The sequence below is a fragment of the Trachurus trachurus genome (assembly GCF_905171665.1).
Source record: "Trachurus trachurus genome assembly, chromosome: 12".
Taxonomy (NCBI): Eukaryota; Metazoa; Chordata; class Actinopteri; order Carangiformes; family Carangidae; genus Trachurus; species Trachurus trachurus.
The window spans coordinates 5,383,437-5,400,197 of NC_139908.1; the positions used below are offsets into that span (position 1 = coordinate 5,383,437).

Here is a 16,761-nt window from a genome sequence, read left to right on the forward strand (position 1 = left end):
AAAAAGTTCTTAGGAAAAAATGTATGTGATCTCTGTTTTTAGCCTTGTTGTAGCAGTAGCTCCCAGTGGCTGCGCGAGATTTGCTGCGAGATCTTAAAAACAGAGATCACATTGATTTTTTCCGAACAACTTTTTCATGTGGCGGCTTCAGGACACTTGGGTCAGTACGGACGAGCAGTATGGAGGTATCTGGATGTTTCATAGTGTGTGTTTTGGACGATTCAAAAGTGAACTCTATCCGCCGCCATTATATGAAAACCTGTTGCCAGCCGGACCCCCCCTGGAACTCCTAAAGCGTTTTGATGACTCTCCAAACCCATCCTTGGCATGACGGTGAGTAGAAAATTGGTGAATTATCCCTTTAAGTCTAAAAAAAAAGTCGTTTTTCATTGATAATAAACACTAGTGTGATCATGTCACTGTGTGAGGTCGTTACCCGTCCGTCCCGTCGTTGCCGTTGAACTCGGCCAGAGCGAGTTTCTTCAGTTTGATCTTCAGCTCCTCGTTCTTCCTCTGCAGGTCGACGATCACACTGTTCAGGAAGTTGATCTGACGGAGACACACACACACACACACACACACACACACACACACACACACACACACACAGATCACCGTGATGTAACCACACAGAGGAGAACGGTGTGCTCTGATTGGCTGGCGGCCTCCTCCTCCTCCTCCTCCTCTCACCTGTCCCTCAGCGAACTCCTTCTCCTCCCTCAGCTGCTGCAGCGCCGCTTCACCTGCAACACGACACATCACAGCTCAGAGGAACATCTGGATCAACCACAAACATCTGGATCAACCACAAACATCTGGATCAAACACAAACATCTGGATCAACCACAAACATCTGGATAAACCACAAACATCTGGATAAACCACAAACATCTGGATCAACCACAAACAGGGTTTAAAATTAGCACCCGTCACTCGCCAAATGCGGGTAAAAATATGTTTTGGCCAGTAAAATGATTAGGTCACTCGCCATTGGCCGGCAGCTGAAATATGCCAACTTCATTATATAATATAATTGACATCATAAATGCCGAACAGTGAAACGAACACAGTTTACAGCTACAGGACATCTACCGACTGTGTTTCGAATGTTATCCTCCGTGATTCAACATTCAAGAAAATGTATCAAGTTTTCTGCTGTAACGTTTGCGTTCAGTCGGTCATTCAGTGGAGGCAGTCAGAAGCGAACGACGTTAGCTTGTGGTAACGTGTTTATGTGGCGACACATCGCGATGGTGAGGGGTAGGGTTACTGTCCTGTTTTGCATCAATACGGGACTGGGTTTGTCTCGTATTTCCGAATTCACTTGAACGCAATCCTGTTAAGAGGTGCCGACTCTGCCCGTGATGAGGTGAAACTCTGTGTTTTGATCACGAGATCATCGAGAGTGGCAGAAATTCAAACGCTTGGCTCGACAGTGTCAGTGACTATCAGTTTGTTGTAAACTGTGTCCGCAAGTTTTTCCTGTGGCCTGTCAGATCTGTGACATGAGAACAACACTCCAAGCCTGCGATGTTTGTTAGATTAATAGCCTACCTATGTATCCAAATGGGAACCTCAACCTAATTGATTAATCTGTAAAATATAGTGCTGTAAAAACAACAACTATGGTGTGTTGTTCATTTTGATCTGGAAAGTTGCATCCTACTATAGGCTACGTAAGGGATAATGTATAGTTCGGAGGTTGTTATGGAGAAATAAACCCCGACAGGTTGTATGGATGTATGTATGGTTTCATTCAACATGAAGGGGTTTATTTCTCCATAACAACCGACCAACTGTACATTATCCCGCTTATTACACGGTTTACGAGTGAAATAATTAATTTGAAACATAATGTTGACCAAAATACGACTTTCATCGATTTAAAATTGCATTTAGCGAATCTGCAAGACCGGTCACTTCCGCTGTTTTGCCGAGCCTCCTCCCGTTCGTGCATTTGAAGCCTTTGATAATCAATCAGTGGATCGATGGATTACCATACACGTGTTAAAATGTGTGTATTGTGTGTAGTCGTATCTGTCATAAACAAGAGATTAACTTTACTGTTTACGGGATGCGTTTGTGTCGCGGAGTCGCGGTGCCACCGAGACGAGAGGAGAGCTGACACCGGGTCAGAGGCTCTGATGCAGGTTTGGTTTCCAGCAGCGATGTGGAGGAGCCTCCACTCTCCTTGTAACAAGTTACCAGTCATTTCTCTAACATCACTATTAGTCCGACCCTGTTTAATGACGGTAAAAATGAAACACAAGGTAAATATCCTGCATAGTTTCTATTTTCTGTACTGCGCTGATCAGAGCGGCGTCCCTAGCAACGGTCTGTTATACATGACGACGGTCCGTTATACAGAAATAACAGACCGCAGAACGCAGCGCTGGACCAATCAGAGAGCAGGATTCAATAGAGCCGTGTAATAATGTAGGATGAACAGTAGCTAATCTACTGTATATTTATATACTGTATATATTTTTTTCTAAATTCAAAACACAGTGATCTCGTTTTTTCTCCCAGCCGTAGCGGCAGGTCAGTGGAAGCAGACTATGTACTTTTAAATGGAAGTTTCAAAACTCACATCACTATATCTTCCTCCAAAAGCCTATTTATGTAATGTCTGTTGTCATTCCATCAGCTGATCTTAAACCTAAACCTATTTTTTTTATATATATTTATTGCAACAATTTAGTTTAGGAGGGAGATGTGTGTTGTTAAGGCAGCTACCTAACTATAATGCAATGGGGGAAACACTGCTGATTTTAATGACTTTGTGTTGTGAGCAGTTCAGTGGCCGGTGAAAACACATTTTGGCCGGTATATACCCTGACCACAAACATCTGGATTCATCGCCCTCCTCCTCCTCCTCCTCCTCCTCCTCCTCCTCCTCCTCCTCCTCCTCCTCACCTGTCGGGGGAAGCTCCCTGTCCTCGCCCTCGGAGAGCGGCGTTCCCATGAGCCTTTGCTCCAGGCTGAGCACGCGGCTCTGCAGCTGAGCCTTGTCTCGCTCCAGCGTCTCCACGGCCGCGTGCAGCGTCTTGGCAACGGCGTTCTCTCCTCGCAGGACGGCGATCTGACGCCGCAGAGCGAGCACAGCGTTAGAGGAGGGTAAGAGTGTGTGTGTGTGTGTGTGTGTGTGTGTGTGTGTGTGTGTGTGTGTGTGTGTGTGTGTGTGTGTGTGTGTGTGTGTGTGTGTGTGTGTGTGAGTGTGTGTGTGTGTGTGTGTGTGTGTGTGTGTGAGTGTTCACCTCATTCCTCAGAGTTTCCAGCTCCAGATCTCTGTCTGAGATTAAGGCTCCAGTGGATTTCTGGTATTTGACTTCAGCCGCTGTTTCCTGGTTGGAGAAGTTTTCTCTGTGGAAACGACAACGAAGAGTTTAACGATAAAGTTCAAGTTCGTTAAATATAAATTTAGTTAAATTTAGTTAAATTAGTTAAAGTTTGTTAAAGTTAAAGTTAGTTAAATGACGTCATGTAGCAGCAGGAAAAGCAACAAAAGATTCAATCAGATTCCAAAACTGCAACAACTGGGAAACTGTTCTCTGCCTCATCTTCATCATCATCATTATTATCATCCTCCTCTTCCTCCTTTCTCATCCTCATCATCCTTCTCTTCCTCCTTTCTCATCTTCCTCCTCCTCCTTTCTCATCCTCATCATCCTTCTCTTCCTCCTCCTTTCTCATCTTCTCCCTCCTCCTCCTCCTCTTCCTCCTTTCTCATCCTCTCCCTCCTCCTTCTCTTCCTCCTTTCTCATCTTCCTCCTCCTCCTTTCTCATCCTCATCATCCTTCTCTTCCTCCTCTTTTCTCACCTTCTCCCTCCTCCGCCTCTTCCTCCTTTCTCATCCTCATCATCCTCCTTCTCCTCCTCTTCCTCCTTTCTCATCTTCTCCCTCCTCCTCCTTTCTCATCTTCTTCCTCCTCCTTCTCTTCCTCCTTTCTCACCCTCTCCCTCCTCCTCTTCCTCCTTTCTCAGCCTCTCCGTCCTCCTCCTCCTTTCTCATCCCCTCCCTCCTCCTCTTTTCTTACCTTCTCCCTCCTCCTCCTCTTCCTCTTTTCTCATCTTCTCCCTCCTCCTTCTCTTCCTCCTTTCTCACCCTCTCCCTCCTCCTTCTCTTCCTCCTTTCTCATCCTCTCCCTCCTCCTTCTCTTCCTCCTTTCTCACCCTCTCCCTCCTCCTTCTCTTCCTCCTTTCTCATCCTCTCCCTCCTCTTCCTTTCTCATCCTCCTCCTCTCCCTCCTCCTCCTTCTCTTCCTCCTTTCTCACCATCTCCATCCTCCTTCTCTTCCTCCTTTCTCACCCTCTCCCTCCTCCTCCTTCTCTTCCTCCTTTCTCATCCTCTCCCTCCTCCTTCTCTTCCTCCTTTCTCACCCTCTCCCTCCTCCTCTTCCTTTCTCATCCTCCTCCTCTCCCTCCTCCTCCTCCTCTTCTCCCTCCTCCTTTCTCATCCTCCTCCTCTTCCTCCTCCTCCTCTCTCATCTTTTCCCTCCTCCTCCTCTTCCTCCTTTCTCATCCTCATCATCCTCCTCCTCATTCTTCTCTTCCTCTTCCTCCTCATTCTCCTTTTCTTCCTTTCTCCTCCTCTTCATCCTCTTCCTCTCCCTCCGCTCTAACACCAGCTGCTCCTCTCATCCCTCCCTCTTCACTTCTGTCGCTCCTCTTTGATCCTCCACTCTTCCTCCTCCTCCTCCTCCTCTTCCTCCACTTTCCTCCACATTCCCTCTCCTCCTCCTCTTCCTCCGTCGGAGACGTTTTAATCCTCTGATCCCGACTGAAGCTCAGACTCAGAATAAAAAACCAACAACGACGCGACGAACGGATTTAGAAACTGAAACCTCAGATTTGTAGTGAAACAGAAACTAAACGACTCGTCTTCCTCAGATTTAGTTTCTGTTCAGCTCATCGTCATCGTCAATGTTTCTCCTCGTTATCAATGAACGAGGTAACGAACGTCAGCAGCTTCTCGTCCTGTAGCAGCTGTTAGTCTGAAGTCCAGTTAATCAATAATTTATTTATTTATACTGTAACGACCCTGGTTTAATTTAATTGACTCTGACAAAGATTGTTTCTGAGCGAAGAGACGCATCACTCTGTCACATTTCTCTACGACCTCCAGTTAAGTTGATTGTTTAACATTTAGATCAAATAGTTTTCAACTGTCAATATTTCAGATATTTATTGATTTCATTTCATGTCAAACATTTATATTATTTTGCACTAATATGACACTTTACACATTTCATACTTTTTTAATTTAACACTAGTTTTTAAGAATATGCACTTTTAGTCAGAGTATCTGACGATTGTTTTTATGTATGTGAAAGAAACGTCAAAGAAAATTTAGATAAAGTTTTATGAATCAGAATCAGCTGCTCAGGTTGTAAATTAAAGTCTCATATTATGAGTTATAATCTATTTATTGATTATGTGCGGTTTGCAAATGCCAATTAGGAGGTAATAATAATGAAAATATTGATTATCAGCCCAAGTCTGAAAGGAATAGTAAATCAACTTTCTACTGAACTTTCACTGTTACATGAGAAATAAATGAATGAAAATCAGATTAATTTCTATTTTGTAAGACTGGATCAGAGTTAAACTATAAAAGAGTGAGTTAAAAAGTCAAAATATGACTAAACAATTAAAGAAAACGTTGTTCTGTTCTTACCTGGTCTTCATGTCTGCCTCCTCGTTGTGCTGAAACACACACACCAACACCGACACCGAGTGAGTGAGTGAGTTAAAATAGAGACTTTAAACCCGTCTGAGCTGTGAGATCCAGTCTCAGCAGGAGGTCGATCCTCAACACGACAAACCTCATTAATCACATCACAAGTTTAACGAACCCAGATCTAAGTTTAACTAACGGGGACGAAGAAGGGGAACTGGTTTTACGTAACGTATTCAGATATTTGGAGAGAGAGAGAGAGAGGTTGTTCTACCTGGTCGTCCAGGTGCTGAGGCTTCTGGGAGTTCAGCTTCAGCTCCTCTCTGGAACAAAACAAACAGGAGGTGACACAGTTTTTTAAAGAGCTGCTCAGGTTCCTCTGGTTTCTATGTCGACATCTATATGCTTTAAATCTTAAGTCTGGTGCCAGATGTTCACTCTGTGCTGCACATCTGTTCCAACACACACAGTTTTAGCAGCATTAAACACATCCATGTACTGTACATCAGAGAAAGATAAATCACTGAGCTGAAAGACGCCACAGACGCCGTTTTATCTGTTGTTAATACTAGAAAATCTATAGAAAGTGACTGAAGCATCGTCTCTGATAAAACTTATGAGCGTTTAAAAAAAAAGGAGGTTAAATTATCATTATATTCATATTCTCTTATTTGAGTTCATATTAATATGAAGTTGTGAAGCTCAATTTATTTGATTCTAACTGTTTTTAACTCCACTACATCTTTTTTTACTGTATTTATTCATTGTTTTATTTTTCCTAATAGTTTCTTTCATCTATTTCTTTGTTTTCTTTACTTAAATATTGTTTTGTGTTTTGTTGCGTTGCTGTAAATTCTTCTCAACACTAGTGTAAATAAGGATTTCTACTACTACTCTTTTTCGAGATAAAATAAAGATGATATGTATAGATCCGCATTCTCTCTGCAAATCAACTAGTTTATTGAGGCCTGATGGTAAAGTTCAGTTACATGTGCCTGTCTGGATGCATCGGTTCTTTATGTTCATGTATTTATGTTTATTTTGAATATGTAACAATCAAGAAGTAAGAGTTTATGGTATTTCGTCTTGAATTAGTTAAACTCATCATCTCATGTTTGTTTATTTGTTCTGTGTTTGTTTTTGTCTTTTGTTTTAAGTTTAAGTTTAATTTATTCATATAGCACCTTAAAAGCAAAGAGCATTTGCACCAAAGTGCTTCACATAGGCATAAACCAACATCAATACAATGCAACAACATCATACACTTCAATTAATCAAAAGAAGAGATACAAATTATTAAATCCCAGGGTTATCGCATGTATATTAAAAACAGATTAGGTGCTAATTAAAAGCCAAAACATAAAAATGGGTCTTAAGGTGCTTCTTGAAAGCCTCAACAGAGTCAGCTTTTCTAATGGCTTCTGGCAGCTTTTCATCCTTTTTTTTCTCAGTTTATGTACAGAACTTACAAATATTCTCAATAAATAAAAAGGAAAGAAAAAGAAAGAAAAAACAGGAATATTGGTTTAGAAAAACAACATTATTATCATTATTATTAATATCATTATTGATGTTGTTACTAATTGACTATGTCTGCGCCTCATGTTGAGTTTGTTTTACGTTTTCAAGTTTCAAGTTTATTTCATTCATGTAGCAGCTGAAAAATCACCAAAGTGTTTCACAAACAAAACTAAGAGAGAACAAGTCTATGTGTGTGTGTGTCTGTGTCTGTGTAGATTGTACTGTTATATGTTGTTATTGTTACAGAACTGAACCAGCCAGGACAACTGTACTGTACATGCAATATTGGACTCTGTTTTTAATATATTTATGTGAGCGTGTGTGAATGTGAGTATTGTTTTTAGAGGCTGCACAAGTAAAATTCATTGTATTTTGAATGCATATGTTGTATATGTTGTACACGAATGAGTAAATATAAATATTTCAGCAGCTTCAGGTTGTGGTTTTAACATTTTCTCATGTTTTATAGATGGTCTCTTTTCAGTCTGAACCACAGATGTAGTGATTCTATTAAACATTAAACAGCAGCGTGTGTGTGTGAGTTGATTCATAACGATCATAATCCAACAGATCATTTAAAACCATCTGCTGCTGCTCGGCGCTGATCCAGGATCAGGGAGCCGATACAGTAATCTGAGCAGATGATCGTTCATCAGACGGCGTCTCGTCTATTTTTAGAAGCTGGAACTAAAATGATTTTCTGGAGAAACAGAGTTTGGCTCCATGTGGGTCACTGTGAAGCTGCCTGTGTGTGTGTGTGTGTGTGTGTGTGTGTGTGTGTGTGTGTGTGTGTGTGTGTGTGTGTGTGTGTGTGTGTGTGACTAATGTCCCAGTCTGAGCAGCCTCTGTGTGAAATATCTGGATCTGCATGATGATAATTACATTTCACCGTGGCGCTGCGGCGTCCTGCTCTCTGACACGACACAGAGGAGAGGAAGGAACAACACTTTAGTTTCATATTCTTCTGATTCAAGCAGAAAAAGCAGCTCTGGTTATAATATATTTAGTTTTCTTAAGGAAAATCTCCTTTTAATTATTTAGTTTTGGTTATTTCTTAAAGGGATAGTTCAACATTTTGGCAAATTGGCTCATTGCCATAATTCCCTATACGTTTAGGAGTAGGTTTGTTACCTTTAATTGTCGGTGCAAGCTGTTTTTAGAACGGCGGAGCAGAGCCGTGAGCTGCTCAGAGCTACGCTACGGAGGCTCATGGGATTTCTTGGTTTCCCTCATCAAACATTCACCACGCTATGAGATAATAACACAACGTTACCAGACAGAGTTGTTGTTGAGGGAAATTCATGCAAAACCGCTGATGCACGTTGCCTTCAGAGACAGTTTTTCATCAAACAGTCTCTGTATTTGCCTCTAAAACAACTCTGTCTGGTAATGTTCTGTTATTATCTCATAGCGTGGTGAATGTGCAGCTCACAACTTGTCCACCAGAGAGTTGTGGAGTTGTTGGATTGTGTATTTGATGAGTTTGATGAGGAAAACCAAGAAATCCCATGAGCCTCCATAGCGTAGCTCTGAGCAGCTCGCGGCTCTGCTCCGCCGTTCTAAAAGTAGCTTGCACCGACAATTAAAGGTAACAAACCTACTGCTATGACTATAGGGATTATGGCAATGGGCCAATTTGCTAAAATGTTGAACTACCCCTTTAAGCAAAAATGCAAAATATTCATGTCATATCTCATAATAATAATGAACATATTTGGGTTTAGGACTGACGATCAGTTTAACAAAACATTTTAATGTGTCACTCTGGGAGTTATTTTAATTTTATAGACCAGAACAAGTGACCTGAAGTAAACGACTCGATGATGAGAACAAGTAAAGAGCCATAAAAAACAAAATCCTGAACCAGGACGAGACCGAAACCAACGAGTTTAAAGTTTCACGCTGCATCAAGAGCTGAAGATAAAGACACGGCTTTAAAACGACACGCTAAGATTTTTATTACTCTGCTGCTGCTGCTGGCGAGGGAACTATTTTCAGCGGCGGTTTAATCATCCACATTCAGTGTGTGAGAGAATAAACCACAGTGTGATGAGGGAACACACTGATGAGTTTTTAATGGTTTTAGGAAACAACTGTTTGTTTTCGGCCGTTTTTTTAATGGGATTTTCAAGACAAGAAGAGAAATATATAAAATATAATCAGCTTTAAGCTCTAAACGCAGAAAAAAAAGAAGAAAACATCAAGTTATTTGCATTTAAATAAATATATACGAGGCAGAAACAGAAATCTACCGCTGCCCTACTTTACTTTAAAACTCGGCTGCAGATCCAGCTGTGCTGCTTCCAGCTGTGCAGCAGCTCCCCCATGGCACAAAAGCCACATTGATTCCACCCAAACAAAAAAACTCAAAGTCACACACACGCACACACACACACACTCTCACACACACTCTCACACACACACACACTGTGATGTCATAGCGACAGAGCGGCGGCCATGTTGGAGCCAGGCCGTCCTAGGAGGAGAGTCGGAGCGATTACATAAGAGCAGCAGACGGAGGAAGGACGGAGGAGGAACAAACACAATGTCGGGTGGAGACAGGACGGAGGTGTGTGTGTGTGTGTGTGTGTGTGTGTGTGTGTGTGTGTGTGTGTGCGTGCGTGCGTGTGTGTGTGTGTGTGGAGGAAACATGTAAACAAGTCACTGAGGTGTGTAACGTAACGTCACTCCTCCTCCATGTCTTGATGTTTTGATGACAGCTTGATGACTCGGGGGAGGCGTGGCAAGATGATGTAAAGACTCACACACACACAAACACACACATACCTACACACACAGATACACACACACACACACACACACCAGATCTATAAATAGAGCGACATCAAACCGGAGCTCCACCACAAACACAACAAAGTGAAAAAGGTGGAATATTTTTACCCTGCATCGAAACAGCATCATAATCTTATTTCCTATTATTACTTATATATTATATTCTTTAATCTATTACTGGATTCATATTTTAGAAAGAGTCTATTTCTATTTTTTCCACTCAGATTAATGGATATTCATTCATTTCTTATTCAGAGATAAAGAACATTAAAGTCTCGCTCCGCTACGACACAACAAAGAACGAATATTGACACAGATTGGTTTAAATTTCTGTTATAATCACATTAGTTTGTCTACATGTGCTCAAAACGTTTATGTAAAATCGTTAACACCTTTTTCTTTCTGAGTCCTGTTCATTGCAGCCCACTCTGTTATAATCACATCACAGCAGAATGAGACTAATTACGGGGTTTAAACGACCGTTTGCAGCAGATTAACCAGTGGGAGTGAGTCAGAGGTGGAGACATTTAAACGCATCTACATTGATTATGTGTAATTAGGACAAGCTGCGTTTGTTTTTAATCATTATATAGACGCCCCCCACCCCGGTAATGTGTGTGGTTGGAGGTCACTGTGACCGGAGCTGTTAAAGGGATAGTTCAATATTTGGGAAAATTGGCCCTACGCTATGGAGGCTCACGGGATTTCTTGGTTTCCCTCATCAAACTCATCAAATACACAATCCAACAACTCCAAAACGCTCTGGTGGACAACTTGTGACCTGCACATTCACCACGCTATGAGATAATAACAGAACATTACCAGACAGAGTTGTTTTAGAGGCAAATGCAGAGACTGCTTGATGAAAAACTGTCCCTGAAGGCAACGTGCATCAGCGTTTGCATGAATTTCCCTCTAAAACAACTCTGTCTGGTAACGTTGTGTTATTATCTCATAGCGTGGTGAATGTGCAGCTCACAACTTGTCCACCAGAGCGTTGTGGAGTTGTTGGATTGTGTATTTGATGAGTTTGATGAGGGAAACCAAGAAATCCCATGAGCCTCCGTAGCGTAGCTCTGAGCAGCTCGCGGCTCTGCTCCGCCGTTCTAAAAGTAGCTTGCACAGACAATTAAAGGTAACAAACCTACTCTTAAAACTATAGAGATTATGGCAATGGGCCCATTTGCCAAAATGTTGAACTATCCCTTTAAACACACACCAGTCACAGTCACAGTGATGAGTGATCAGTACTTACATCCCCTGGCGGAGGACGCCGATGCGCTGGTTGTCGGAGCCGCTGCGACTCAGCTCCTCCTGGTACCTGGAGTTCTGCTGCTTCAACGCCTCCAGCTGCAACAACAACACACACACACACACACAGACACACACACACACACACACACACACACACACACACACACACACACACACACAGACACACACAGGGAATCAAACAGGGGATTCACACATATGATGACGTAGAGTTTATATTCACAGCTTAGAACTCATTCAGACTGGATTTTACTCCTCTGGCGGAGCTCGAGCAGGTTAAACATAATTTTAAATCAGTTTTTATTATTTTAAAGCTGCAACAACCTGCTGTTTCCTCTGAATTCTATTTCCTTTCCTTTGTGTTTTTAAGTTTTTAAGTGAAGTTTTTAATCGGGCTGAGTGTAAAACGTAACTTTTGCATGACAAGGGAAATTGTAAAATGTGTTTTTTTACTCTGCGTGAGAATCATAAAGCGGCAGAAAAACCTCCAAGTCCAAACAAGAGCAAGACACAAACATCAGCTGACGGCAGGTGATCGTATTCTCTCTCTTTTTAAGCCAATATTTGTTCACGATCTTTGTTTGTCTGACAAACTGACACACTTTAAAGTCAAAGTCATGTCGTATTAACATGTAGCACTTCTTGTTTACACTGTGTCCATGGATGTTCAGACAAGTTTCACTGTGATACTGAAGGAAACTTTACGTAAGACTGAGTTAAGGAGTGAGAATCTGTCTTTTCTTCTACTTTCTTTTGTTTTTTGCTCTGTTCTGCCGAGCGTTGATTACATCCCATCACACCCGGTAACGCTGAGTCAGCAGAGTCTGTCGGTCTCTGGGTGTGAGTGAGGTGGATCCAGGTGAAGCTAAATATAAAACTCCCCGGCGGCTTGAGACCCAAACTTTCTGTCCTGACTCTGGTTTGTCCTGAAGCCAGCGAACGCCCCGTCAGACACGTGCAGCCGGAGCTTTAAAACAGCAACGTTCAATAATTCATTAACACTGACGATGTCTCTGAAATCAATGCTGCTGCTGCTGCTGCTGCTGCTGCTGCTGCTGCTGCAACCGGCCCCGGACGACATGGAGAAGAAATAAATATATAATCAAATAAATAAAAACTCATGTGTGATGATTCACACTGTCGATGTGTGTGTGTTTCCTCACACGTGAGTCTCTCTCACACCTCAGTGAGATCTAGGCCACGCTGAAACACACACACACACACACACACACCATGCACATATGCAAAATACACACACAAAGATGCCGAGCTGCACACACACACACACACACGTTTGTATGGCTATCTTTGTGAGGACACTCATTGACATAATGTATTCCCTTTAGCACCTTACCCTAACCCTTAAACATTACTCTTAACCTAATTTAAAGCTAATTATTTCAGATTTCAGATTGATTTATTTTAAAATGAGAGCAGTACATATTGCTGAACACTGTTGTGTAAATATGTGGGATTGCAGCCAAGTGGCTAATTTCCATCCCCAGTCCCATTGGCAGGTTGATGTTAAACATAAAAACATGAAGATAAAAGCACAAGAGGCAGGACTACGACAATAGAACAATGCATCATGATAACACCTTGACATCTTACACAAACATAGATATGACATGAGTAACTTACATATAAATGGCTGAAAAAGTATTAAGGGGACCAAGAGATTACAGAACAGTTATAAAGTGCTACAGTGCTAATTAAAGTGCTATGTGCAAGATTAAATTCATTCTGATTGCACGATGCCCTAATAAAGTGCAGGATTGACTTAAATTGCACTATGCCCAATGGCACACGATTGCACATGCAGATGCAGATGTGTGTCTAATATTGCACTAAATTATAATAACCTAGTTGTTATAAAGTCTTAACCCTCAAACAGCGCTTGGGACGGGTCTGAGAAAGTGAGAACCGGCCAAAACGTCCTCACGCTGACGGTTTAAAACTCAAACTGGTCCTCACATGTAGAGCTGTACAAGTACACAGAGGTCATTACTGTAGTTGCACGCTGGACACAAACACAAACGCTGCAGGATGTTCAGACTTTAAATCAAACTCCATAATAATAATCAACCATAATAATAATAATCATCATCAGCAGACGACCTCGACCTCTCGGCTGCCGTGGCGACGCGGGACAGGTGAGAGTGACTCGTTACCTGGTAGCGAGGCGAGGAGGAGGAGTAGATGCTGGAGGAGAAACCCTGATGCAGAGCAGCTACGTCCATACCTCCACTCCGCTGCTCCGTTACAAGCTCAGCGTTACAGCTCAGAGGAAGAGTTGTTACTACACCTCTACACCTCCTCTCCCCTTTCTTTCTCTCTCTCTCTCTCTCTCTTTCTCTCTCTCTCCCTCTCTCTCTCTCTACTCAGACAAACACAGCGAGCATCAATAAACCATCAGCTCTCTCTCGTCCTCCGTCGCGCTCGACTGCGAGAGGCAAACGGAGAGAGAGTCGCCTGAGCAGCCTCCCTCTCTCTCTCTCCCTCTATCTCTCTCTCTCACACACACAGTCGGGTTAAAGAAGCCAAGCACTTCCATTATGTAACCCTGAATAAGCTCCACCCCCCCCCCCCCTTTACCCCCCTACACCCCCCACCACCACCGTCACTGATCTGCTGCTCACAATCTTGTTTCCTCTCTCTCCGACACACACACACTCGCACGTTCATTCATGGTGAATCACGGCTTCAGCAGCTGTGACTTCACTGCCTGTGTGTGTTTCCTCTCAGGAAGCAACAATAACAACAACAACAACAACAACACTCTGACTCATCGTCTCTTCACAACTGAAACAACAAACTCTTCACCTGCTCAGCACCGTTTGATTCTATATCAGCTGTTGTTTTTATGTGATATTGAACTGTTTTCATGTCTGTATATATAAGAATATGAATATAATATAATATAATATGATATAATATAATATTATATAATATAATAATAGTGTATGTATTAAATAATAATAATGTCTATATATAATATTAGTTTGATGTTTTCTTTCAATGTCAGAGTCAGAGTCAGTTTATTTGCCATTTGCAGAAGGGAAACTGCATCAGTAAACGTTTTGCAAGAACTTAGGACAATAAGACATTAGTGGCGACGGATGGAAATGAGCAGTTGTGCCAAATCCAGTGTTTGTTTGTTTTACAACAACAATCCTGTTATTGTACGTTCGTTCATTAATATGCACAGTCCCGTTCAAATACACGAATAAATTAAATTAAATAAAATGGTGTGAAAAATCACTGTTTTTCTGTTGGTCGATCATTTCTCTAAAGTTTAGAAATATTCATGAGCTCTCACAATGAGACATAAAGAAAACCAGTGGATCTGACTGACTGAAAACAGTGAACAATAACACAACTGAATAAAAACAACAGCGTCTCTGTCTCCTCGGCTACAAAACCTGAAGTTCAGAGATATTCAGATATATAACTAATAAATATTTTCAATATTAATTCATCAATCTACTGATTATTATTATTGTAGAAATGATAAATAAATCAAAATCACACATTTCTCCATTTATAATCAAAAAATCTGAGATACAGAGACTGTTTGATGAAAAACTGCCCCCGTCGGAAACGTGCATCAGCGGTTTTGCATGAATTTTCCTCTAAAACAACTCTGTCTGGTAACGTTGTGTTATTATCTCATAGCGTGGTGAATGTGCAGGTCACAACTTGTCCACCAGAGCGTTGTGGAGTTGTTGGATTGTGTATTTGATGATTTTGATGGGAGAAAACAAGAAATCCCATTAGCCTCCGTAGCGTAGCTCTGAACAGCTCGCGGCTCTGCTCCGCCGTTCTAAGAATAGCTTGCACCGACAATTAAAGGTAACGAACCTACTGCTATGACTATAGGGATTATGGCAATGGGACAATTTGCCAAAATGTTGAACTATCCCTTTAACCAGTTAAGAGATGTGTCAATTTGGTTAAAAACATTAATAATCAATAATCAGTTTTAATAACTGCTGCTGGTGATCGATCGATAGATGAACGGAGTGTTATTGTTGATCCAACAGACGTTTGTCAGGACGAGACAAAAGAAGCCGATCGCAACTCAACTCAACTCAACCGTCCATTAACTGAAGCAATGTTCTGTCCAGCCACGCATCAACACACACACACAGACACACACACACACACACACACACACACACACACACACACACACACACACACACGCACACACACACACACACACTAACACGCACACTCATTGTAGAGCAATTATTCAGCAGCGACGCTCTCACATCTGCCTCCTCCCTCCACTCGGTCATGATGCTGTAGGTTGTGATGTAATCCTGCACATGTCAGAGTGTGTGTGTGTGTGTTGTAGCTGTAAATGTTTCATGTGTGTGTTGCTCTGATCCTCTCTCTGCTTTCTGCCTACATGATGAACATTAAACCGTTCGTTGTTTGTTTTAACCCTTTTTAACCCTCGACCTTCAATCATCACGTCTTCAGGTTTTTCCTGTTCGTCCGGCGTCGGCGTCGGAGAAGTTTACTGCCGTTTACTGTCGGAGAATATTTGCATATTAACTTTAAAAAAACTCAGCTCCCTCTGAAATAACTGCTGATAAATAAACAGAAACCTTGATCACACTTTATATTCACCTAAATAATCTGTAAAACACAGTGTTGATACAGTTGGAGGCTGATATGAACTTAAAGGGATAGTTCACTCAAAATTCAAATTTCACTCATTATCTACTCGCTCCTCCGTGGCTTCTCTGAGTAACAGCGGGGCTCCGTGCAGCACTGCATGTCCATATGACGGTAGCAAACGGAGCTCACTTCATCTTCGTCCAAAAAGACACACCAAAAAACATCCAAATACCTCCATACTGCTCGTCTGTAATGTCCCTCTTGTATTGAAGCCCCAACATGAGAAACAAGAAAAAAAGTCTATGTTTTAAGCTTGTTTGTAGCAGAAGCTCCCAGTGTCTCAGTTCACTGCTTTGCCTGTGTCTGTGCAAATCTCGTGCGATTTGCATTGACACCCAGTTCACGGCTCCGCAAATCGCGCGAGATTCCAGTAGAGCAACACTGGGAGCTTCCGCTACAAATAAGCTTAAAATATAGACTTATTTAATTTTTTTCTGAACTATTTCTCATGTTGGGGCTTCAATACAAGAGGGACATTACAGACGAGCACTATGGAGGTATTTGGATGTTTTTTGGTGTGTCTTTTTGGACGAAGAAAAGTGAGCCCCGTTTGCTACCGTCATATGGACATGCAGTGCTGCACGGAGCCCCGCTGTAACTCAGAGAAGCCACGGAGGACTCTGAAACTTCTCGCAGCCCTTAGTCGACATGAGGGTGAGTAGATAATGAGATAATGAGAAATTTGAATTTTGGGTGAACTATCCCTTTAAACAACTCCTCAGACACATCAGAGCTGCAATAATAACATTTTATATTCATATTAAATATCTGATAGAGAACAGATTATAACCTTTCTTTTAAATAAAAGC

At 41.9% G+C, this 16,761-nt stretch overlaps 2 protein-coding genes across 3 annotated transcripts in view; both read right to left on the bottom strand.

The window, feature by feature from the left end:
* Positions 1–16,761, bottom strand: part of clip1b (CAP-GLY domain containing linker protein 1b) — a 49,988-nt gene that overhangs the window by 3,363 nt on the left and 29,864 nt on the right. For both annotated transcript variants that reach the window (XM_083983838.1, XM_083983837.1), the window contains exons 16-22: positions 11,247–11,341; positions 5,952–6,000; positions 5,678–5,706; positions 3,258–3,363; positions 2,917–3,082; positions 691–743; positions 437–549 (exon numbers count right to left, since the gene is read on the bottom strand). In XM_083983838.1, coding sequence (XP_083839964.1) covers positions 437–549; positions 691–743; positions 2,917–3,082; positions 3,258–3,363; positions 5,678–5,706; positions 5,952–6,000; positions 11,247–11,341 — 611 coding nt within the window. The remainder of the gene's footprint in view (positions 1–436; positions 550–690; positions 744–2,916; positions 3,083–3,257; positions 3,364–5,677; positions 5,707–5,951; positions 6,001–11,246; positions 11,342–16,761) is intronic.
* The window catches only part of kmt5aa (lysine methyltransferase 5Aa), a 123,858-nt gene continuing 113,078 nt past the window's right edge, over positions 5,982–16,761 (bottom strand). Inside the window, exon 8 of the mRNA XM_083983843.1 lies at positions 5,982–5,996. The gene's annotated coding sequence lies outside the window, so the exon portion shown is untranslated. The remainder of the gene's footprint in view (positions 5,997–16,761) is intronic.